The sequence below is a fragment of the Artemia franciscana genome, chromosome 20 (genome assembly GCF_032884065.1).
Source record: "Artemia franciscana chromosome 20, ASM3288406v1, whole genome shotgun sequence".
Lineage (NCBI taxonomy): Eukaryota > Metazoa > Arthropoda > Branchiopoda > Anostraca > Artemiidae > Artemia > Artemia franciscana.
Window position 1 is genome coordinate 1,444,284 of NC_088882.1, and position 25,010 is coordinate 1,469,293.

At 32.8% G+C, this 25,010-nt stretch overlaps 1 protein-coding gene across 1 annotated transcript in view; it reads left to right on the forward strand.

Annotated features, from left to right (window-relative positions):
• The first annotated feature begins 2,353 nt into the window (after window positions 1–2,353).
• The window catches only part of LOC136040257 (small ribosomal subunit protein uS5), a 37,493-nt gene continuing 14,836 nt past the window's right edge, over window positions 2,354–25,010 (forward strand). Inside the window, exons 1-3 of the mRNA XM_065724477.1 lie at window positions 2,354–2,440; window positions 9,650–9,877; window positions 13,680–13,787. Coding sequence (XP_065580549.1) covers window positions 9,653–9,877; window positions 13,680–13,787 — 333 coding nt within the window. The 5' untranslated portion in view covers window positions 2,354–2,440; window positions 9,650–9,652. The remainder of the gene's footprint in view (window positions 2,441–9,649; window positions 9,878–13,679; window positions 13,788–25,010) is intronic.

Sequence of the window (25,010 nt, forward strand, 5' to 3'; positions counted from 1 at the left end):
ACTATTTAAAATTTGCCGCAAAATGTTTTACCACAAAGGGGCAACCTATCAGTTTCAGCACAGATTATCTAATAGGTTTCACGATGGTCTGTGGTTTTAGACAGTAATATTACGCCATGAAGCGCCAAATCTTTTTTTCTGGGCATGGAAAAATATTCCATTTAATTTTTTCTCTTGTAAGCTCCTTTTTAGGACATAAAAATGTCCTCCGAAATTTGACATAGGACCTTTTTTTCTTCTAATAGCTGGTAAAATAACCCTATCCAAGAACACACCAAACGTCTGTTAAGAACTATTTTTCTTACAATTTTTGTGAGTTCTCAGAACATTGAAGGACATGAAAAGAACTATATTTGTATTATAAGAATAATATTAATATTATTAATAATTAATAATATTATAGAATAAATAATATATAAAAATAAGAATTATATAATAATAAGAATTAAATAATATTAAGAATAAAATTATGAAGTTATGCTTGTTGTTATTACCGTTGTAAATATTCTGTCACGAACTTACAAATTACGTAAAACTTAACTTGTCATCAGAAAGTTTTTTTATGGCTCATTATGTTAACCCTCACGATTCTTTTAATTCTCTTTCAATTTTTGGTTTAGGTGCCTGTTTGGTATAAAACTGGGAAATGTTTCAGAATTGTGTTAGGATTATTTAAAATGATTTAACATCAGTCTAGTTACCAAGTTTATTGTCAGTTACTAATCTAACTTTTTGAGTGCAGGGCATGTTTGGAGTCAGTGGGAAGGGGTATGGCTCCTAACTAGATTTACCAATGGCCTTTGCTTGCATAATTTGCTGTAGCTTAATTATTAAGCTTTAATATGACTTATTTTGCAGTAGCCTAAACAAACAATTTTAGTCATGTGCATTTCTAGGATTTTCTTTGGTACTTCGTATTACATGTTACATGGTACACACTCAAGAATTTGGATCGGAAGATTAGACAATAACTGGTTTCGGGATCTTTATACCAGACAATTAGCTTCGACTCGGTGGAAAATTACATTATAGCTATATTTAATCAAATATTTAGTTGGTATTTTCGTTTATGTTAGGTTAGGTTACATATTTAATATAATGCGTTCTGGGCGGCCCCCTTTGATAGCTCTGCTTTTCGGTTTCCATAATTTTGTTAATAAAGTATTATAATTTCATCAGATTTTGGTATATTTTATCAGTATTAACTATCCTCGCTTCCTCGCTTAACCTAGCTAGTGTAGCAGCGCATTACAAAGAAGCTTACATTAACAACTCTGTTAGCCTTGCAAACGGATATTGTGAGAAGATATATCGAGTCCATAGCCACAAAGCCAAAAGATCTCTTTGAACTTCATGATCGTTTGAAGTCAATGTCAGTAGTGTGTTCCTAAGTTTTTATTATTATATAAAATTTTATTTTATATTTTTATATTTATGACTATATTTTTTTATTATTATATTTATAATTATGCAAATCGTCATTATTCTACATACCACAACGGCTAGCAATAAGAGAATCTTTTCTATACTAAGCCTGATGAAAACCTATGTAAGATCAAAAAGGGCGACAAAAGGCTCAGTGATCTGATTTAGATGTTTAGTGACAAGCCTCCTGTGATATTGCTGGATTTTGATGCTATCGTCGAAATTTTTGAAAAAAATGAGGCATTGTCTATTCCCGGTGTTACAATGAAACTGTAAACAACTTTCCAACTTAAGTTCTCTTTGTATTCACTAAACACTTTAAAATCGCTTTTTGCCATTATCGGTCAATTTTGGGAGAGGCCTGTGCTAACCACTGTGAAGAAATATTTCTTTTAACAAATTTGAGTCAGCCACTTTAGGAGGCCCGCAGAGATCGCTCAGCCCCCCTTAGCTCTGAATGAAATGACCCCACTGTATACCAAATAAACATATTAAGGTGATTAGTGCTAAGCATGGGAGTAACATTATGGTGGTTAAGGTAGGAAAGGAGAGTAGTAGCTGATTTCATGGTGAGTCATGAGTTAAGCATGGTTGCGAGTAATCTCCATTTATATGAATCATTTTAATACGCTCTGTTCTAAGAAACACGAAAAAGGCTATGGGAGAGAATGGAATCAGATGGGAAAGTAAAACTCCTATACTTAGAATATGCTGATGATTTGAGTGTCTTAGATGAGATAATAATTACTGCCAAGACCTTTGTAGACCTAAGTACTTTTGGTAACAATAAACAAATCTGTAACCCTAGCATCATTAATGTCAAATATTATAATCTTAGATAGCATAAAAGTAATTATAAATCAAAATAAGGTTTTAAACAAAAACAAAAATGTAACAGCGGCTCTGAAAAAGCAAATATTAAAGATGGTGTTACACGAAGTTTCAAAACATGCGAATGTTTGTGCCTGTAAACAAATAGAAGAAAACATTGTTTGAAAGCTGAAACTTTGCTCTGGTAAGTGGCTTATTTATCGAATTCAATCGTTAGGTTAGGCTTTGTTATAATAAGCATTTATGATAGTAGTAGTAGTAGAACAATTTCATTGAAAATAATCATTTTTATATAATAGTACATATAAGTATTTGTATACAACTATTTATAATATGATTATTATTATTTTATATAAATATTTTAGGTAAAATTCTAGTTAATTGACTTCTTTCTATCTCAAAAAGGGTTTCGGCTAGGAAATTAAAACTTAGGGATGAATCTATAGACTAAAGTATGTCCGGGGAAGGTATTTAGAAGCAACTACCTCCACTCCTCCCTCTAGAGGGCCATGATCTTTAAAATGTGTGTTAAAAAAGGGAAACCTTGCAAAATAGATCTTCTGCTTAATTAAAGTGCAACAAAATTGTTTTCAGCTTCATAACTTTGCTCAATTCTATTTTATCAAAGATCAAAGATCTGCAAATACATTTCCTAAATTTTGAAAAAAAAACATTAATATGGCTCAAAATTCTATTCAAATAACAGGAATTGCATTTTCAGAACTAAAGGCAGAGAAAAAGCAACTAGTAACTGAAAATTAAGGTAAAATGTTGTTTTGTCAAAATTTCAACAGGTATGGACCTGTCCTTTAGGCAAATTTCAGGGCCCCCTAGAGGGAGAAGGAGTGGAGGTGGGTACTTCAAAACTATGAGAATATGTGGTTTTCTAAAAGTAAAATACAATTTGTTACAGTAGTTTGTTTCATTTATTTCTGGGCTATATCATTTATTTTTGGGCTATATAACAAATTGGTGTCTGTGGCCTGATTTTAATAAGAGCTAGGCTATGCATTTCTAAACAAACTGTTGTTGGTTGGAATAATAGAGAGAATATGGAGTACCCCCCCCCCTTTATGTTGTATTTTCCACAAATGCATCCAATGGAATTCAGATAGCCATTTGTTCAAAAATTGTCCAAGGACCATATAATAAGGTCTATGGGGTGGAAAAAGCCCTGGGGTCTGGAGATAAGGGTTGTAAGTTATGTCCCATAAGGCTTTTCTGGGAGAAATTTACAAGAGGTTCATTTGATCCAAATTGTATAGTTCTAGTCCCCTTTTAAGAGTTAAAAATGATGGAGATTGACTTTACTTCCTCTTTGAAAACCTCTTCCAAACCTAAAATACCTCTCTTAATTTGAACAATCCTAGATGCAGGCCATTTCAAAAATAAATCCAGGTCTCATGTTTTTTTTTTTAATTTAGGTAACATATTTGCATATCTTTAAAACCTTATAAATTGGGATTGAATAAAGTTGTGAAGCTGAAAACAATTTTCTTGTACTTCACTCAAGCAGAAGATCTATTTTGCAAGGTTTCACTTTTATAACACACATATTTTAAAGGTCAGGATCTTCTAGAGAGATTAGAGGTAGGTATTTCAAAATGCTTCCTATACTTTAGCCTTTAGACCCATCCCTGAAAGTTTAATTGTCCTAACTTAACCCCTTTGTGAGATAGCCAAAAGTCACTAAAGTAGAATTTTACAAGTATTCTATTTTCATCATGTTTTATTGTCTCTAAACTTTGCTTCTTGAGTGTTATATGTAATAGACAAGTACTGGAGTCTGTCATCCTAAAAGACATAATTTTGATTACCCTAGATGTGTTGTGGATACAGGGGAGATTGTTGCCCTATAATTACTTTTGTTGTTTAAAAAAGGCCCTTTCAATTTCCAATTGAGTGAGCCTTTTTGAAGTTTCTATGACAACAAATAGCCATCTCAAATTTTCTATCAAATGTATTTTAAAAAATACAAGGTGTGGGTGGGGTCTTTCCTCTGATCACTTTCAATCTTTAAAATGGTGCCAGAACTTCTGATTACCAATTTAATGAGCCCCCCCCTAAGTTTATATGACTACCCTCCCTATAAAAACCTTATATACCCCCAGTGCATAACCCTTGCCCTAAGGGCTGTGTAGGGGGAGGGGGGCTATTGTTCTCAAAGACAATCTCCCTACCTTTTAACTATTCTGAACAAAATGGCTATCTCAAGATTTTCCTTAGATGTGTTTGAGGAAATGGTGGGTGTGAGAGGTGGGTTAGTTGCCCTTCAATCACTTTTGACTATTAAAAGGGGCACTAGCCCCTTCTATTTCACATTAAATGAGCCTTTTTGAAGTTTCTATGACAACAAATGGCCACTTTCAAAATTTCTATCAGATGTATTTCAAGAAAATATGAGGTGTTGGGGTGATAACTACCTTTTGATTACTCTAAACCATAAAAAGGGCACTAAAACTTCTAATTACCAATCCAGTGAGTCCCCTCCTAAGTTTATACCATTACCTTTTTTATACATACCTTATATGCCCTTAGGGCATTACTTACAACCCTTGCATTAGTGGGGGGGGGGTGTTGCCATCCTCAAAGACAGTTTCTGGATCTATCATTTAGGTTGATCAAAATGCCTATCTCAAAACTCTGATTGGATGTGCTTGGGGAAATAGTGTGTGTGGAAGTGGGGTTAGTTGCTCTCCAATCACTTTTGACTATTAAAAGGGCACTAGCCCTTTCAATTTCCAGTCAAATGAGTCCTTTATGAAATTTCTATGGCAACTCCTTCAATATGAAGTCCACTGGTTTAAAACAAGCCAAAAAAATAACTAATACATTGTGCCCACATTACTCTTTACTTAGGCAGTGCTATTGTACTGCCTATGACATCAAAAAGTAGCTTTTATGAACAGGAATTTTATTTTGGTCAAACAAATAGTTTCTTTTGATGTCAGAAAACAAGAATTGTGTGTTGAAGTTTTAGAGCTAAGAAAGTAACATGCAACAGTCTATTTGCAAAGAGACTTGGTGCAAGAATCCTGATCTTTTTTTAAAGACAAATTTTAGAATTAATGCTCATTTTTTTGTCATATGTGTTACGAGCTTCCATTGAACAATAATGCTTAATGCTTCCATTTAATTAATTAAATAATTAATACTAAATAAATAATTAATTAATAATATAATTAATTAATTAATAATAATAAATTAATAAATAATGATAATATAATATAATAATATAATAATAATATAATAATATAATACTAATAATATAATATTAAATAATAATATAATAATAATATAATATAATAATTATAATAATATAATAATATAATATAATAATTATAATAATATAATAATAATATAATAATTAATATAATAATATAATAATAATAATAATAATATAATAAATTAATTAATAATTAATTAATAAATAATTAATTAATAATAATTAATAAATAATTAATTAATAAATAAATAATTAATACAATAATTAATAATTAATAATTGAACAACAATAATCACAATTAATGCTTCCATTGAACAATAATTCATGATGGACAACATCTGTTTTTCTCAATAGCCCCAATTCTTAATCTTAAACAAGTTATGCATTTCTTACTTTATGATATGCAACAAGTGTCAATTAATTGTATTCCCTTCCCCCCTTTTTCATCCATATTGTTTTATTCATTAATAATTTGATTATACCTGAAACACTGCTATCAGATTTGAAAAATTTCATTCACCAAGCAGGATTGGTATGTAAACAAAAAAGAATCTACAAATAAAAATTTGCTGATCCTAAAAACAATATTTCTGAAATGTTAGTAAAAATATATCAGATCTGTTGGCGAATTAGCATTTTTTCTCTAATGTGATTGCTGCATTTGAGATAAAATCAAAGGAAGTTATGTTGTAAAAAAAGACATTTTAAAAACGGATGAAAATTGTAGAAGAATTGTTTATGTTATTAGTAGAAACTTGGTGAATATTACTACTACTAACAACTCACCATTCAAGCTATGCTCTCTACCAGGAGTAGCTTACACTTATGGTGTAATTATTGTAAAAAAATAGAAGAACCTGAACCACAGCAACAAGCCACCTGAGGCCAATACAACTATTCTGATTTCTCCATCCAAATATATTCAATGCCTCCCTTCTTTAAACTTGGCTAGGAAGTTCCCATTTCCCTTAAATCTCTCTTGACAACATCCTCCTGTCTCAACTGCAGACAATCTGCTTTCTGTTTTTGAAATATAACCAGTCAGCCAGGTTCCCAAAACAGTTCATAGGCAATCTCTGGAGAACATCTAGCAAATCTTGGAGCGCCCATGCTTTGAAATCATATTTGACCAATATAATCATTGTAGCTTTTAATATTCTAATCTTGGTTTGTAGACTTGTCTTCCTATTCCTTTAAACTTTTTTCAACTGTCAAAAAACACCCTGTGCCATGGCTATTCCACTTTTAACATCTTACAGTGCTTCCACCATCTCATAAGACAAGAGTTTTAATCTAGTTTTGTATATAGCCTAGGGCTACCAAAGAGACAGTTAGGGGAAGATGAGGATGAATTGTAACAATTGCAACTTTCAACTATGAAAAACAGGATAAAAGTAACAATTTGAAATGCCTCTGTGTTCACATGCACGGTTTAAATGTGTTTTTTTTTTGCTATTGTAATATATATCCTAAGGGTAAATTTATACAAACTCATATAATTTAGCTGGAAAGAAATTAAATACATCACTTGATGTCCTTTTCAGACTATTTCCAAATTTAATAACACTTCCTGGACAAGCTCCATTTTGAGCTCTTTAATGGGACCTCTAAAAATAAAATTACCTTGTCTATAGTTTTGACTGTGATGTAAAGTTGAAAACTAGTTAGATATGGAAATTAACCTCTCAACAAGGCCTCAATCAATTAGGATGTTCTTCTGCTCTTTTAGCAACAGCAAAAAAAAAAAAAAAAAAAAAGAAGGATGGATTAGTGCTACCATGCAAAAATCTGGTTTCTCTTGTTGTTTAAGGAGGAAGGCTGCAAGTTTTCTATTTAGGGTTTTCAACAATGGTGTACTTTTGTTTTGCTGTGATTTCTTTTTTGAAGGGTTTCAGACACTTAATTTTTAGCAAATTTCCGTTTAAAATAACATTTTAAATTATGGATCAGCTACAAACAACAATTTTTCTCAGTGTACAATTTTCTAGAAACATTTTTAAAGTTCTGATTATAGTGGGCTGTTTTGACCCCCTTTAAGTACTTTTGGAATTCATTATAATAGCAATTATTGAATTCAGTCGGAGTATAAAAAAGGCATAGAGGGATCCATTCACTCTCTTCCTAGCTAAATTACATGAATATTCAAACTTTCCCAAGGCCATGTATTGGCTTATCAGGGTTTGCTGAGTAGTTCTGAATTGTCAGTTCAGCTTTCATCCTAAAAAATCTTGAATTAAGAAATCAATTTTTATCATAAAACGCTAAAATTTAGCAATATAGAAATTTTTTGTTGTTGTTTTAGCATTTATTTTTCTAGAGAGCTGCCACTCTGCATCATTACCAAATGTTTATTTAACATCATTTTGTTATCTACTGTTATTACTTTGGTAAAATTCCTGAACTTTCCATTGGGCTTTCCAGTAATTTTCAAAGGAGCAGAGTTAAGTGGTAAAATTGCAGTTGATTAGCTCTTGTGAAGTAATTATGCTAATGAAAGGAAAGTAGCACCATTATACTCCTTATTTTTTTAAAAGAATACTTGGTTGTAGGATAATTTAAGAATATACAAAACTTATACAAAAGTGGTTATAATTTAAATGAAAACAATTTTAGGGAATGAGTCCAGAGCTTAAATTCTGCTAAAAAAAAGGTAGCAATAAATTCCAGTTTTTTAATTGGAAGGGCACAGGCTTTTCATGAAGTTTAGCAAACTTTTAAGTATAAATAAAACTCTTGAATAGATCTGAAACACAAATGAGGCCCAAGGAAAGGATTTTGAGGCTCATACTTGCTAAATCCTGGTTTAGCTGAGGATTGATTCCAGAAGATTTGATTTTTTTTTTAATTTGAAAAAATCCTAGTATTGGCTGAAAATCCTATTCAAATCATTTGAACTTTTTTTTAAAAACCAGACTTAAAAAAAAACAAGCAAAGTAGTGTCTAAAAGGATATTCAACAACTTTCAGATGAATAAATGCTGTTCACCTAGAATTTCACCAAATAAGCTATTTTCTTTTGAAAGTTGAAAAAAACTGATAAAACATAAATCTCTGAAATTAGGGATCAAGCTTGATGAAGCATTAACAAGGGGTACTTAATAGGGATGCCCAGACAAAATGTAGCATGGCATCCCAGACAGGTTCATAATTTACTCAGTCTATGTAAAATCCATTGACAAGTTGCAAGTGTTGGTATTGAACAACAGGTCAAACTTTTTGTAAGATGTGAAATAAAAACAAAAGAAAATATTTGTTTAAATAACTACAAAAATCTGCTTATTTTGGCTCCACATTCATGAGGCTTTGTCACTTTTTCGCCTGTTGATAAAGGCTTCTGGATATAGAGCCAAAATATTGGACTGTTAAGTATGCTCTTCAAATGGCTTAAAATTTCAGCTTGTGTCAAAAAATATTTGCTAATCGGTTTTTTATGCCAATTTTGCATTGAATATTTGCAACAGGCACTTCTTTACTTTAAAGGCTTAGCTTGTTGCAAATGACTGTCAAAAAGTGTGCGAAAGCACAGGATGGATTGCCCTCAACCCCCCATTGCACTTCTTGACTGAAGGGTCACAAAACAGAGATCAGCACCACTGGTTTGGACCTTAAGGGTCTAGTGCCATAATACTTACTTTTTACAACCGACAATGGGGAGAAGCATACATTAAAAAGTCTCAGTGTCATTTTCTTATCTTCTAATGCTTCCAAATAAGTTGTAGAGCTTATTAAATTTAGCACCTAATTCAAGCCAGTCCAAGTCAGGTTAATATAAACCTCTTAGAAGCTAGTTTATTACTGCAAAATGGTAGATCAAATATTTGTTTAATTAATTGAGTTAATTGAACTCGGTTAATTGCGTATCTTTGAACCAGTTATGGCTACAATAAAAAAATATCTGTTACAAATTCAACACGTTGACAGGGGGGGGGGGTGGTCAACGTCCTCGGGGCGTAGCAATACTTTTGAAGTCAGAAATAGAGATGAAACACAAGACCATTGTACATGGCTATTTGTCTTTTTTTTACAGTTCATAAAATTCAAAATGTTCTTAAACATTATTGTCAGTTTTGGCTTCGTCTCCCTTGGGTAAAAAGCTCTGATCCTCCTTCCTCAAGGGATAGGTCTACGCTCTATTTAATTAATACTAAAACACTATTATTAATTTTAGAATATGGCGGATGCTGCACCAGCCGGCGGAGCAAGAGGCCGTGGAGGCTTTGGTGGACGAGGTCGTGGTGGAAGAGGTCGTGGTCGTGGGAGAGGAGGTCCACGAGGCCGTGGACGTGGAAAGGAAGGAGAAAAAGACTGGATTCCAGTGACTAAGCTTGGTCGTCTTGTACGAGATGGAAAAATTAAAACTCTTGAAGAAATCTATCTCTTCTCTTTACCAATTAAGGTATGAATATTTGTCTCTTCTCAGTCTTATTTGTATCTTATGGTAGAAGTCTATCTCTTATCTATATCATGTATTTCTATGTCTATCTCTTCCCTATCAATTAAAGTATGAATATGCCTTTTGACTGTTTTTTAGCAATAAGAATATTGGCTAATTCAATGTTTTAATCCCTTAATAATCAGGATGATATCTCTATTTTTTCCACTATTTCTATTTCATCTGTTAAAATTGAATAAAAAACAAAGCAGAATTTAAATGTTGAATTTTGATATATGAAGCCTATGCAGCTTTTAGGATTTATTGAAGCAGTATTTTACTATAAGCCTAGTCTTCAATTGCAAAAATTTAGTATTTAGTAAAAAAAGAAAGAAGAGTTTGTACTCGAAAAAATCACTTGGCCACTTTCTTAATTGGTATATGTCCAAATGAGGTTGATTTTAGTGAGGTAAATGCTTCTTTTTAACACGTTCAAAGTGCTTTAATTCATTACCCTTGCATCCATTTATTGGAGAATACCCCTCCCCCACCCAGACAAAATTGCATTGCAGTATCCTAATCTGTAGCTGTTCTTCTCCAGTAAGATACTAAATTTCATACACTTGTATAGAAGGCTCGTACTTGGATCAAGATAGTCCCCCTCTTGCAGGTGGTAAAAAAAAAGGCTGACTAGAGGGAACATCCTCAGATGTCAATTTTCTTTCTATTCAAATCTTTATTGTTTTGTTTTTTCACAAGTTTTAATCTTTTTTTTACATATTCACATTTCTCTGAATTTGACATATATATATATATATATATATATATATATATATATATATATATATATATATATATATATATATATATATATATATATATATATATATATATATATATATATATATATATATATATATATATATATATATATATATATACTTATATATACTATATATATATATATATATATATATATATATATATATATATATATATATATATATATATATATATATATACATATATATAATTAAATTTAACAAAACGTTAACGTTGATTTTTGAATTTAACAAAAGAGGGAATAGTTGTGGGAAAAGTGGAAGTCATGGCCAATTGTAGAAAAAAGCCAAAAGTAATTTCTGTTCGTTTTAAGTTTTAATGTCGCTCCTTACTTTCAGCTAAAAAAAACTTGTTTTTTTATTTAATTATATATATGTATATATATATATATATATATATATATATATATATATATATATATATATATATATATATATATATATATATATATATATATATATATATATATATATATATATATATATATAATTAAATAAAAAAACAAGTTTTTTTTAGCTGAAAGTAAGGAGCGACATTAAAACTTAAAACGAACAGAAATTACTTCGTATATGAAAGGGGTTGCTTCCTCATCAACGCCCCGCTCTTTACGCTAAAGTTTGACTCTTTCTCTCAACTCTGCTTTTTAAAACAGTAAAAAACTATAGCGTAAAGAGTGGGGCGTTGATGAGGAAGCAGCCCCTTTCATATACGAAGTAATTTCTGTTCGTTTTAAGTTTTAATGTCGCTCCTTACTTTCAGCTAAAAAAAACTTGTTTTTTTTATTTAATTTCTGAACGTTTTTGAATCAATACATGTTTTGATTTTGGCTCTCCGCAGAGGAATAATTAACACGAAATTTGCAATTTTTTTTTTTTTTTTGGCTAAATGGCTTTCTCATAGTTTTGATCGAATGATCTTGAGAAAAAAAGAGCGGGGGAGGAAGCCTAGTTGCCCTGTGATTTTTTGGTTACTTAAAAAGGCAACTACAACTTTTAATTTTTACGAATGTTTTTATTAGTAAAAGATAAACGTAACTTGTAAATTAGCTTACGTAACGCACTTTTGTAATCTCATGTTTTTATTACATATATGAGGGGTTCACCCCCTCGTCAGTACCTCGCTCTTTACTCTAAAGATTAAATTTTGTCCCAATTCATTAAGAATGACCCCTGAATCACAAAAGCCGTAGAATAAATAGTTGAAATCACTAAAAATAATTTAGCGTAAAGAGCGGGGTATTAGCAGGAGGTGAGCCCTTCATATGCGTAATAATTTCTGTTACGTTTTAAGTTTTAATGCTGCTGCTTACTTCCAGCGTGAAAAAAAACTCATATTTATTTTTTCATTGTTTTTTAAGTAATGCTAGTAAATCCTGCGCTCCCTTCATGGAAATTTTCTTCCCACATGACAAGTTCCTGGATGGAAAGTTCCCCCAGCATATCCCCCTCTTCTCAACCCCTGACTCCAACCAAAAAATCCTCCTGAAAACGCCTGTACACTTCCCAATAGCCATTACTATATGTAAGCACTGGTCAAAGTTTTGAACGTGTAACCCCTCCCACAGGGACTGTGGGGGAGTAAGTCGTCCCCAAAGACATAGTTATAATGGTTTTCGACTATGCTGAATAAAATGGCTATCTCAGAATTTTGATCCGTTGACTTTGGGAAAATAATTAGCGTGGGAGGGGGCCTAGGTGCCCTCCAATTTTTTGGTCACTTAAAAGGGGCACTAGAACTTTTCATTTCCGTTAGAATGAACCCTCTTGCAACATTCTAGGACAACTGGGTCGATACTGTCATCCCTGGGAAAAATAACAACAAAAAAACAAATAAACACGCATCCATGATTTGCCTTCTGGCAAAAAATATAAAATTCCATATTTTTGTAGATAGGAGCTTGAAACTTCTACAGTAGGGTTCTCTGATACGCTGAATATAATGGTGTGATTTTCGTTAAGATTCTATGACTTTTAGGGGGTGTTTCCCCCTATTTTCTAAAATAACGCAAATTTTCTCAGGCTCGTAACTTTTGATGGGTAAGACTAAACTTGGTGAAACGTATATATTTAAAATCAGCATTAAAATGCGATTCTTTTGATGTAGCTATTGGTACCAAAATTCCATTTTTTAGAGTTTTGGTTACTATTGAGCCGGGTCGCTCTTTACTACAGTTCGTTACCACGAACTGTTATATATATATATATATATATATATATATATATATATATATATATATATATATATATATATATATATATATATATATATATATATATATATATATATATATATATATATATATATAATATATTAAAATATATACCATTCTGACAATATCATTATAGTATAATAATTGTACAAAGATCTGGGTCTAAAATTCAACTTATTCTTATTTCCTTCTTACTCTTCATTGCATTTGGACAATGATTTTCTATTAAATCTGCTTAACCATATTTAAATTGTTGTCGATTGATTTAAATTGTTGTTGATTGATTTAAATTGTTGTAAATTGATTTCGAAGGAGCTTGATGTCATTGATTTTACATATTCATCAATTTGAATACCTATTAATCTCTGGGACATAATTTTTTTATTTTTGTTTAAACTTCTAATAATTTGTGTAAATGATCTTCAAGTATTTGTTCAAGTTAATTTGTCAATCTATTTATTTTATACTAGTTTCCCATTGATTCCTTATTGCATTTAATAGACGTGATTTTCTTTTGACCCTCCATTATTTCATGTCGAGTTTTTTTTGCGAGTTGGAAATAACCCACCGATTTAATACATTATCTCTAAATATGAATTTATCTTAAATTTCATTGTTGAATGTTGTTACTTTAGTTACTTTAAAATAATATTTGTTGACACTTCAAGCATTTGTGAATAACCTGAAGTGTCAAGTTAAGTGGTATATCCATATTAAATATTGACACTATTTCTATTTTTATTATTTTTATATAGCTATTTTTTGTGTTTTTAGGAGTTTGAAATCATTGATTTCTTCCTTGGACCAAGTTTAAAAGATGAGGTTCTTAAGATCATGCCTGTTCAAAAGCAAACACGTGCCGGCCAACGTACACGTTTCAAGGTCAGTTTTTTTATAGTTAAGTTCCATTTATCTTGGCGACAAGCTTGCTACTTGTCCCTGTAAAAAACACCCAGCAACTGAAACGTCGATTCGACGCCCTATGCGCCAGTAATGGCTCTGGAGGATCTTTATCCTTTTTTATCCATTTATCTTATGCTCTATATAAAGCGTGTTTTTATTATAGCATATTATGAGTTCTTTCTTTTCTAGCACCTTATTACCACCTAATCAAGCCACCTAATGCCGACACAGCTGTGCACGCTCTTCCTCCATCCCAATCTATTAAAAGCCTTTCTCTATTTTCTCCCAAGAAGTTTCAGTTTTCATTAAATCCTCCCTGATGATCCCTCCCCACTGAAGTATGAATCTGGGAGGAGTGGGCTGATGATGATCCAATTTTCGCTTTACCTTGGAGGGATTGCCAAAGAGGGTGATTTGGTTAAGTTCATTTTTTTTTCAAGTTCATTTATTTATTAATCGCACATACATGTATATATATATATATATATATATATATATATATATATATATATATATATATATATATGACATAGGCCCATGGGGAGACAAGCTCGAAAATGGTAATCTGTAATCTGTGTTAGTCAGAGTGGAACCGAAAACTCATGGTAGACACTTCCGCTAGGAAATACCTGGCGAACTCTCCTTTCCGTTGTGCCCACGTTTCAGAGGCTGTCCACGATTGATGACTGATATATTTTATCATTGACTCTCAATTTATATATTCTGGCTAAACTTGGCGTGCCAGATGGTGGCCTCGAAAATGTATCTGGCTTATCTGGCCACATGTTCTCTATTGCAAGCTACACTGCAAATTATACCACTACCCTCGACAGCCGGGAGATAATTTGGGTAATATGTTGCCTCTTCATCCAGGCTTTAACTGTGGAAAAACACCCTGGGCCATTCTGTTTTTTTTTTACATCTTCATCACGCCCACCATCTTCACTAGTAGTAATAGTGATAGAAGTTATCCACTTGATCGATCTTCCCTTTAACCAACATCTCATCTTAACCTTTATTTATTTTTAGTCAGAATTGGCTTAGTCTTTCTAACGTTTATTTTTAAACCTATTCTGGCACTTAGAACTATAAAAACGTCTATAAATTTCACTCATTTTGCTGATGTTTTTGTCTACGATATTCAAATCAACTTTTTAAGTTTTTGTTTAAGCATATATATCTCTTTGTACCGATATATCTAGAATTTGTTTGAAGAATTTGGTTTGTTAAATGAAAAGGTCTACTGTTGCATATAATGTCATTTATCGTCAAAACTTACATTTGCACCCTATCGCCACGCTAGTTGACTGCTATAGTCAATATAGTGCCAAAAATCAACGAAGGGGTAGATAAAAAAAACATCCAACTAGGAAGCATCAGGTTCTTCCATGAGCTTTGGTGTGCCGTAAGGTTTGGACACATTTTGAGACAAGTTCTCTCTTATTGCTGATGAAAATCAGGTGTGAAATAAAAAGGTTCTATATTATGACACTGTGTAATATAGAATAAGGGGCAGAGAAAAAAAATTTCAACTAAGATTCTATATCTGTGAGCTACAATTTTAAGTCAGAATATATTTGGAAAATTTTAAATACTTGTATTCGGAGTATGAATGGTGAAAAATTAAAGAGAGAGGTTGGAGGAGGGGGCTAAATTTTTAAATGGACGAACTTTATGAAATGTATAGACAGGGATGGTAAAACTAAAGGGCATGTATACGTACCCAAAGGTTATTTTTAGTTCTTATAATTTTTAGTTTTATGTATTTTTTTTTTGAGTTATTTCTGATGGTATATTAAATTATTACGTTTTTTACCCAAAGGTCATTTTTAATTTTCCACCCACTACTTATTTTTTTACGTATTTTTTAACTTATTGCATTTCTAATTTATTGCTACTAAGAAAGACAAATAGGATACAATATAACCCAATTTTGAGTGCTATTTTTTCTTGGAACCTACGGAAAAAATTGCTCAAGCGTAGTTGCGGTGTCTAGTTACAAATTATACAAAGGGAAACGCCCTCCAATGGAGGGCGTCATTGGTCCCTTATACCTTGTATGGATACTCGAGAGCATTATGAATACTATGTTGTTCTATTGTCTATATCGTACAATATTTTACGCCCCATCGCCACGCTAGTTGACTGCCTTAGTCAATATAGTGCCACAATTGAATGAAGGGGCAGATGAAAAATGTCCAACTAGGAAGCATCAGGTTCTTTTTATGTGCTATGGTGTGCCGTTAAGTTTGGGTACATTTTAAAAACTAAAATACTTGTGTTCCAAGCATTAAAGACTAAAAAAAAGCAAATAGATGAAGTGAAGGATGATTCAGAATAGATGCCAAATACAGACGAAACTAAAAAAAAAGAATTGAGTACAGTTCTGCAGCGTTTAGAATATTGAACGAAAGATGAAAAAAAGTAGTGTTAATAAGGGACGTATGTGGGGGACTCTCCCCCCAAGAAATTCTAGATTTTATTTAGTTTCTGGTCACTTTTTATTCAAGTACCAAATAATATTTGCCCTTAAATTTTTTGCTCTTGTCCCTCCTTTCTTACTAAAAATAAACGTACGTGTGCCTGCTTTTAATGATATGATTACCATAAATAATGTGAACATTACTTGTTATAACTGTAAACTAGTTGCAAAACAGTACATCTTACCTAGGAAGAATTTCTTTGGGGAGGGGGGGATAATATTCAAAATTTTGGCAAAGGAATCTGGACACTGAGATCCCCTTCCATTTGTCTCTCAGGTATGTTTGATGAAAGGCAAATGTTGTCTGCATGTTCATGGGTATGAAATTACGTCGTTTGTGTTTTTTGCCTTCTTGTCCAGCGTACAATTGCCAATAAACGACTCATGAATGATAATTTTCAATGGTACCGTGTTATTCTGATGTATACTATTCAATATAATATAACGCGTACAATATTTCACGCCCCATTTCCATGCTAGTTGACAACCTTAGTGAATATAGTGCCACAATTGAATGAAGGGGCAGATGAAAAATGGCCAGATAGGAAGCACCAGAGTCTTCCATTAGCTATGGTGTGCCGTAAGGTTCGGATACATATTAAAAGCTCACAAATAAAAATCCTGAGCTTTTTTCTGACAGGTAACAACTGTTGACATTTGAGCAAGAAATTTCGAATATATCCTTCTATGCAGACTTCATGCTGTCAAACAGAAGGGCTTATTCCGCGATATTACTAAAGGTCATATCTAACATTTTTCACGCTTCTGAATGAATTGTCAAAGCTCATTCCTAAGCTGTTCCTCAATCGAGGTTCTGCGAGGTCATTGAGCAAGGCTCAATGTACATCAGGGTGATGAAAGTAAGCCATTATATTAGAAGTTTGAAAATTTTAAGATACAACCTTTAGGATTATATCAAATCAATTTTGAAAAGACAATCGCCAACTCCAATAGAGCCAAATCCACTTATCATACCAAGTTAAAGAGAACAAATAGTAAATTCAATTTTAATGAAAAAGACATCCATATGCAATTATTGCGTTTTGGTAAAATACAATAACTAATAATAAAAAAAAGCGCTAAAAAAAGAAATGTGACTGAGAAAATAAACGAAATACACATGGCGCAAAACTGCAGAAGAAGCTGCATACCTCTTTTCAAGGTTTACTTATCTTGGGGAATCAACAGACCGTTCTTGTTTGAATTTTACGGACAAAAGGGGTTGTCACATTTAACTAATTGGTTTTGTTGATTTAATTCCACCGTTCGACGAGAAAACAGTGACGAAAATGTAGTACTGTGGTTTCAATTTCATAATTGTGAAACAAATTAAGAAAAATCTTGGTTTTCAGTTAAAAAAGGAGTCGAAGGGGCAAATAATCTTTATGGCGATGTTCTTTGTGCTTAATAATTGTAGAGATTTTTCACCTCATCGCCACGCTGATTGACTCCTTAGTCAAGATAGTGCCAAATATAAATGAAGGGGCAGACAAAAATCAAAGCATCAAAACAAAATCAAAAAATAAAAAAAAATCGAAGCATCAAGCTCTACTATGAGCTTGGATGTGCCGTAAAGTTTGGATACATTTTGAGAAAATGATTTTTTTTCTATTTTAACAAAAATCAGGGAAATTCTGTGGGTTGGAACTCTACCTCCTTGGTTCCACCATCACTTAGAAAAAAAAGGTTCTTTGTTTATCAGTTTTATTTGGATGTGACTTGATTTCTTCATGTGCAAGGCTGTGTCCGGATAGGGCTACTTTATATGAAGCCCGATCCCCCAACCCTGAAATATTTCAAATGCTTAGAAATTGGTCTTGAAAATTTATGTTAAATAACTTTCGTCTAAAAAAGGCTTGGAAATATTTCTCCTAAAAACCCAAAAGAGTTTTTTTTTATTCATCAATTGGTTTTGAAAATGCAATTAAAAACCCTTTGCTTGGAACCCTTAACAAAGTCCATGGGGGTTTTTCGGGTCTTTGGGTATCTCCTTCCCTTCGGCTAAAAACCCTGAATATCCTGTTACTATGGTTTGATATTTTATTTGAAGTATCTTGTGGACTCGCTGAGCTATTTTCAACCTTTTCTGTGTGGACTATTGTAACTCTACTTTAAAATAATAATGTAGAAAAGGAGGTTGAAATCTGGCCACGTGCCAGAAAAGAGATAAGTGCCATAAAGTGGTTGTATTTTTTGGCTATCTGCCAGGGACCTGTCCATGGGGAGGGGTTAGCACCCTGGCCCCTTCGAAATCCAAAACTTATTTCTAAATAAAACTTAATAAACACAATTAACTATTTCAAGGAGGAGGGGTGGGGTTATTAGTCCCCCTTTTTTCAGACAAATTTCTGGGCACGTCTCTGCTATCTAAAGGATTGTAAATAGATTTAGTTGACATATGAGTAACAAAAGGAGAAATTATCTTCATAGAAAAGAGGTATGGTATACATATAGAAATGTGGAAGCTTAGAAAAATAATAACAAATTTTGCACCCCATCGCCACGCTAGTTGATTGCCACAGTCAATATAGTGCCATAAATGAATGAAGGGGTAGATGAAAAAGTCCAACTAGGAAGCACCAATTTCTTCCATGAACTTTGGTGTGCCGTAAAGTCTGGATACATTTTGAGAATAAGAAAACTGGATTTTGAAAATATTAGTAATCAAAGGAGGTGAGTTTGAGGGTTAGTGTTGTATTTGATTTGTTTCTCCAATGTAAGTATACTTGCCAAAAATATATAATGATGTCTATGAACTACTAGCTACAATTATATGAACATTAAGGGAACCAGATGAACCTCTCCTCCTAAAAAAAAAACTAACAAAACAGTATAGAAGTAAGGTCAACTGTAACAAGTGACTGATGTATATTATGCATCAGTCACTGTAAGTATTTGAAATAAAATACATTTTTGAAATTGATCAGCTATTTTTCATAAAACAACGTGTTTTTATCATATTTCAAAATAAGATTCTAAAAGTGACTTTATTTTAAAATAGTGATAGACATGTATACCATCCTGTAATTCAGGGTCCGTATATTAGAGGTTAAGTCTGTATACAAAAATGTGTGCACGAGCTTGAATAATGTGACACTAGAAGCTACTAAGATTTGCACCCCATCGCCACGCTAGTTGACTGCCACACTCAATATAGTGCCAAAATTCAATAAGAGGTAGAAGAAAAAAGTCCAACTAGGAAGCATCAAGTTCTTCCATGGGCTTTGGTGTGCCGTAAAGTTTAAATACATTTTGAGAATAAGAAAACTTCTATTTTGAAGATATTAGTAGTCAAAGCAGGTGAATTTGAGGTTTCGCGTTTTATTTGATTTGTTTCTCCAATGTAAATATACTTGCCAAAAATTATAATGATGCCTATCAAAGACTGGCTACGATAATATGAACATCAAGAGAACCAGAGGGGTTACAACCCCTCTCCTCCTAAAAAAAACTAACAAAACAGCATCTACAGAAGTAAGGTCTACCGTAACAAGTGACCGATGTATAGTATGTATAAGTCATTGTTGTATTTTGAAATACAATACATTTTTTAATTGATCAACTATTTTTCATAAAATAACGCGTTTTTATCATATTTCAAAATAATATTCTAAGACTGACAACATTTTAAAATGGTGATAGACACGTATACCATCCTCTAATTCAGGGTCTATATAATACAGGTTAAGTCTATTTACAAAAAATGGGTGCGTAAGCTTTAATAATGTGTTACTAGAAGGTACTAAGATTTTGCACCCCATCGCCACGCTAGTTGACTGCCACAGTCAATATAGTGCCAAAATTAATGAAGGGGTAAATGAAAAAAGTCCAACTAGGAAGCACCAAGTTATTCTATGGGCTTTGGTGTGCCGTAAAGTTTGGATACATTTTGAGAATAAGAGAATGTTTATTTTTGAAAATAATAGTAATCAAAGGAGGTGAATTTGAGGTTTAGCGTTGATTGGTTTCTCCAATATAAGTATACTTGACAAAAATATATAAACATACTTATGAAAGACTAGCTGCAATTATATAAGCATCAGGATACCTAGAGGGGTAACGCCCGCCCCTCTTAAACAACGAACAAAACAACATGTACAGGAGTAAGGTCTACTGTAACAAGTGACTGATGTACACTATGCAAAATATGTTTAGTATTGTTGTATAATTTTGAAATGAAATATTTTTTTCGTTAGATAAATTTTTTCATAAAATGATTAACGCATTTCATCCTATTTCAAAATAACGTTCCAAAAGTGACTTTATTTTAAAATGTTAATACAGACATATACCAATCTGTAATTCAGGGTCTGTAAAATAGAGGTTAAGTCTACAAAAAATGTGCACAAGCTTAAATAATATGACACTAAAAGGTACTATATAGATTTTGCACCCCGTTGCCACGCTAGTTGACTGCCACAGTCAATATAGTGCCAATATTCAATGAAGGGGTAGATGAAAAAAGTCCAACTAGGAAGCATCAAGTTCTTCCATGGGCTTTGGTGTGCCGTAAAGTTTGGATACATTATGAGAGTTAGAAAACGTTTGTTCTGAATTTATTAGTGATCAAAGTAGGTGAGGTTGAGGGTTAGCATCGTATTTGATTGCTCTCTCCAATAAAAGACTGCCAAAAATATATAACAATGGTTATTAAAGACTAGCTACGATAATGTGAAGCATCAAGAGAACCAGAGGGTTAACAGCCCCCCCCCCCTACACACAAAAAAACATCTATAGAAGTAAATAACAAGTGACCGACGTAGAGTATGCACAAGTCATCGTATCATTTTGAAATATAATTTTTTTTTCAATAGATAAGTTTTTTCATAAAATAATGTGTTTTATCCTATTTCAAAACACCATTGCAAAGTGGTTTTGTTTTAAAATGGTAATAGACGGTCAAGCTTAATTAATGTGACACTAAAAGGTACCGCAGTCTATAGTGCCACAAATGAAGAAGGGGGAGATGAAAAAGTCTAACTAGGAAGCATCAAGTTCTTCCGTGAACGTTGCTGTGTCGTACAGTCTGGATACTCGCTGAGAGTTAGACAAACGTGCCGTTTTGAATTCATTAGTAGTTACAGGAATAAAGTTTGAGAATCTGTGCTCAGGGTTGCCACTCCTAGTGATTTATCACTATTTCTAGTGATTTTTAAAATGCCTAAACATAAAAAATAACTTAATCAACGCATTAAACACTGGCTTATTAAACAAAGTCAATAAATCAACTAAAAAATTACCAAAATCCATTAATTTTTTTTTTTTTACCAAGTAAAAATCCTGTTTGTCTAACTGACCGGTTTCACTAGCATTAATCCAACTGCCGCAACGTTAATCGACGCGCATCAAAGACTGGTAACCATAATATAAATACAAGAGAACCAGACATGGGTAATACCAAATCCTCCCCCCAGAAAAAACGGCAAAATCTTGATTGCATAAGTCACCTATATTTTGAACGAACTTTTTTCGTTAAATCAATTCTAATGTTTCATAGAATTGTTGTAATGCATTTTTTGTACAAAATTATAATATAATGTAATTAACGATAATAAACATTATCGATAAATAAACATTATCGATAAATAAACATTACGATAATAAATATTATCGTAGAGCCGGTGGCATCCTGCATAATATTGGGTAAAACTAGATAAGTTACTTTTCGCTATCTTGGAAGGGGGCTAGGAAATGAAACTTTCAGGGATAAATTTACTGACTTATGTATGTCCCGGGAAGGTATTTTCAAGTACCTATCCCCAGTTCTTCTCCCTCTAGAGGGTAGTGACCTTTAAAAATCTTTGTATTATAAAGGCGTGACTGCAAAATATGTCGTTTACTTAAATGAAGTACAAGAAAAGTATTTTCAGCTTCAAAAGTTCTGCTCAATCCAAATTTATGAAGTTTCAGAGATCTGCAAATATTTTTCATAAACTTAGGAAAAAAACATATTGATATGACTTAAAATTTTACTCAATTAACAGGAATGGCATTTTCAAAACTAAAATCAGAGTAAAGAAAGTGAAAACTGATAACTAAGGTACAATGTTGTTTTGTCTAAATTCCAATATACATAGACCTGTCAAGTAGGCAAATTTCTAAGGCTTATAAATCATAAGAAGGTTGATATAGTAGTTTGCCAATATCCTCCCGCAGTATGTGTTAGCCCTGGATGTATTACTAAAATTTTCATTTTCCTAACCTAACCCCTCTCGAAGATAGCCTAGCTTGTCTAGAATTTTACCGTTATTGGTAAACAAAAGTAATAGTGTGTGAGCCTTAAAGATGTATTAAAGAAACATAGTTTAGAAAAATATGCACCCCATTACCATGCCAGTTGATTGCGTTAGTCAATATAGTGCCAAAAATCAAAAGCTAATTGAAAGATGTTCAACTAGGAAGCACCTATTTATTCTATGAGCTAAGGTGTGCCGTAAGGTTAGTCTGCACCCCATTACCACGCGAGTTGATTCGTTAGTCAATATAGTGCCAAAAATCAGTAAAGGCTAATTGAAAAATGTTCAACTAGGAAGCACCTAGTTAGGCTATAAGCTAAGGTATGTCGTAAGGTTAGAGAAATCTGCACCCCATTACCATGCCAGTTGATTGCGTTAGTTAATATAGTGCCAAAAATCAGCAAAGGCTAATTGAAAGATGTTCAACTAAAAAGCACCTAGTTATGCTATGAACTAAGGTGGGTCGTAAGGTTAGAGAAATCCGCACCCCATTACCATGCCAGATGATTGTGTTAGTTAATATAGTGCCAAAAATCAGCAAAGGCTAATTGAAAGATGTTCAACTAGGAAGCACCTAGTTATGCTATGAACTAAGGTGGGTCGTAAGGTTAGAGAAATCTGCACCCCATTACCATGCCTGTTGATTGCGTTAGTTAATATAGTGCCAAAAATCAGCAAAAGCTAATTGAAAGATGTTCAACTAGGAAGCACCTAGTTATGCTATAAGCTAAGGTATGTCGTAAGGTTAGAGAATTCTGCACCCCATTACCATGCCAGTTGATTGCGTTAGTTAATATAGTGCCAAAAATCAGCAAAAGCTAATTGAAAGATGTTCAACTAGGAAGCACCTAGTTATGCTATAAGCTAAGGTGTGCCGTAAGGTTAGTCTGCACCCCATTACCACACCAGTTGATTCGTTAGTCAATATAGTGCCAAAAATCAGTAAAGGCTAATTGAAAGATGTTCAACTAGGAAGCACCTAGTTATGCTATAAGCTAAGGTATGTCGTAAGGTTAGAGAAATCTGCACCCCATTACCATGCCAGTTGATTGCGTTAGTTAATATAGTGCCAAAAATCTGCAAAGGCTAATTGAAAGATGTTCAACTAGGAAGCACCTAGTTATGCTATAAGCTAAGGTGTGCCGTAAGGTTAGTCTGCACCCCATTACCACGCCAGTTGATTCGTTAGTCAATATAGTGCCAAAAATCAGTAAAGGCTAATTGAAAGATGTTCAACTAAGAAGCACCTAGTTATGCTATAAGCTAAGGTATGTCGTAAGGTTAGAGAAATCTGCACCCCATTACCATGCCAGTTGATTGCGTTAGTATATAGTGCCAAAAATCTGCAAAGGCTAATTGAAAGATGTTCAACTAGGAAGCACCTAGTTATGCTATGAGCTAAGGTGTGTCGTAAGGTTTGAGAAATCTGTACCCCATTACCACGCCAGTTGATTGCGTTAGTTAATATAGTGCCAACAATCAGCAAAGGCTAATTGAAAGATGTTCAACCAGGAAGCACTTAGTTATTCTATGAGCTAAGGTGTGCCGTAAGGTTAGGATGCTAAACATAGAGAATGTTTCATTTAATGGATTCGAAAATTTGAATGAACGAGGAGGATGTTTTTAATTTATAATAAGGTTTATCAAAATTATAGAAAAAATTAAAGGATTTGTAGATTCCTCGAAAACCACGAAACTTGTCATTCAAAATTTTACACAATTTACACAAAATTTCAGATGTTCAACTAGGAAGCACCTAGCTATTCTAAGAGCTAAGGTGTGCCGTAAGGATAGGATGCAAAACAGAGAAAGTTTCATATAATGGCTTCAAAAATTTGAATGAACAAGGAGGATATTTTTAATTTGCAATTTTTATCAAAATTATAGAAAATTAAAAAAAAAATTGTAGATTCCACCAAAACCACGAAACTTGTCATTCAAAATTTAACGCTAACATTTTGCTTGCTTGTGTCAGGCTTCCACGAGGTCAAAAAATCTATGCCGTTTAAAGTTAATTAACTTTTTTGCGTTTGTAAACTTTGAAAGAAGTTATGCTTAGTTTTAAGTAAGCTAAGCGTAACCAAAATTGCTGTAAAGTAGAACAGATTTATTTTCTATTTTGGTCGGAGAATCTCTGTTGCATGTATTTTGGATAGGTTTGCTCAATTCATGGGTGCCGTGGGGAGTCCTTCGTTAGTGCTGGGTCTAAGACTGAAAAACAATCTATATTATTATGCAAGCGATTTTTTCTTTCATTTAGACAATGTTTTGTGAATTTTAGACCTAATAGCTAAGTGGTGCCTTGTACTGCAACCGCAGATTTCCGATCTTTCTAGAGGCAATCTTTAGTCCTAGGGAGTTATTTAAAGCTTTAATGTCCTATTTTTATTCTCATCTCCAGTAAAAGTGGTGTTTTTTTTTCTGGAATACAGAATTCACTAAAAGGCTGTTGCGGAACTTTTAACCTTAATATCATTTTTGTTT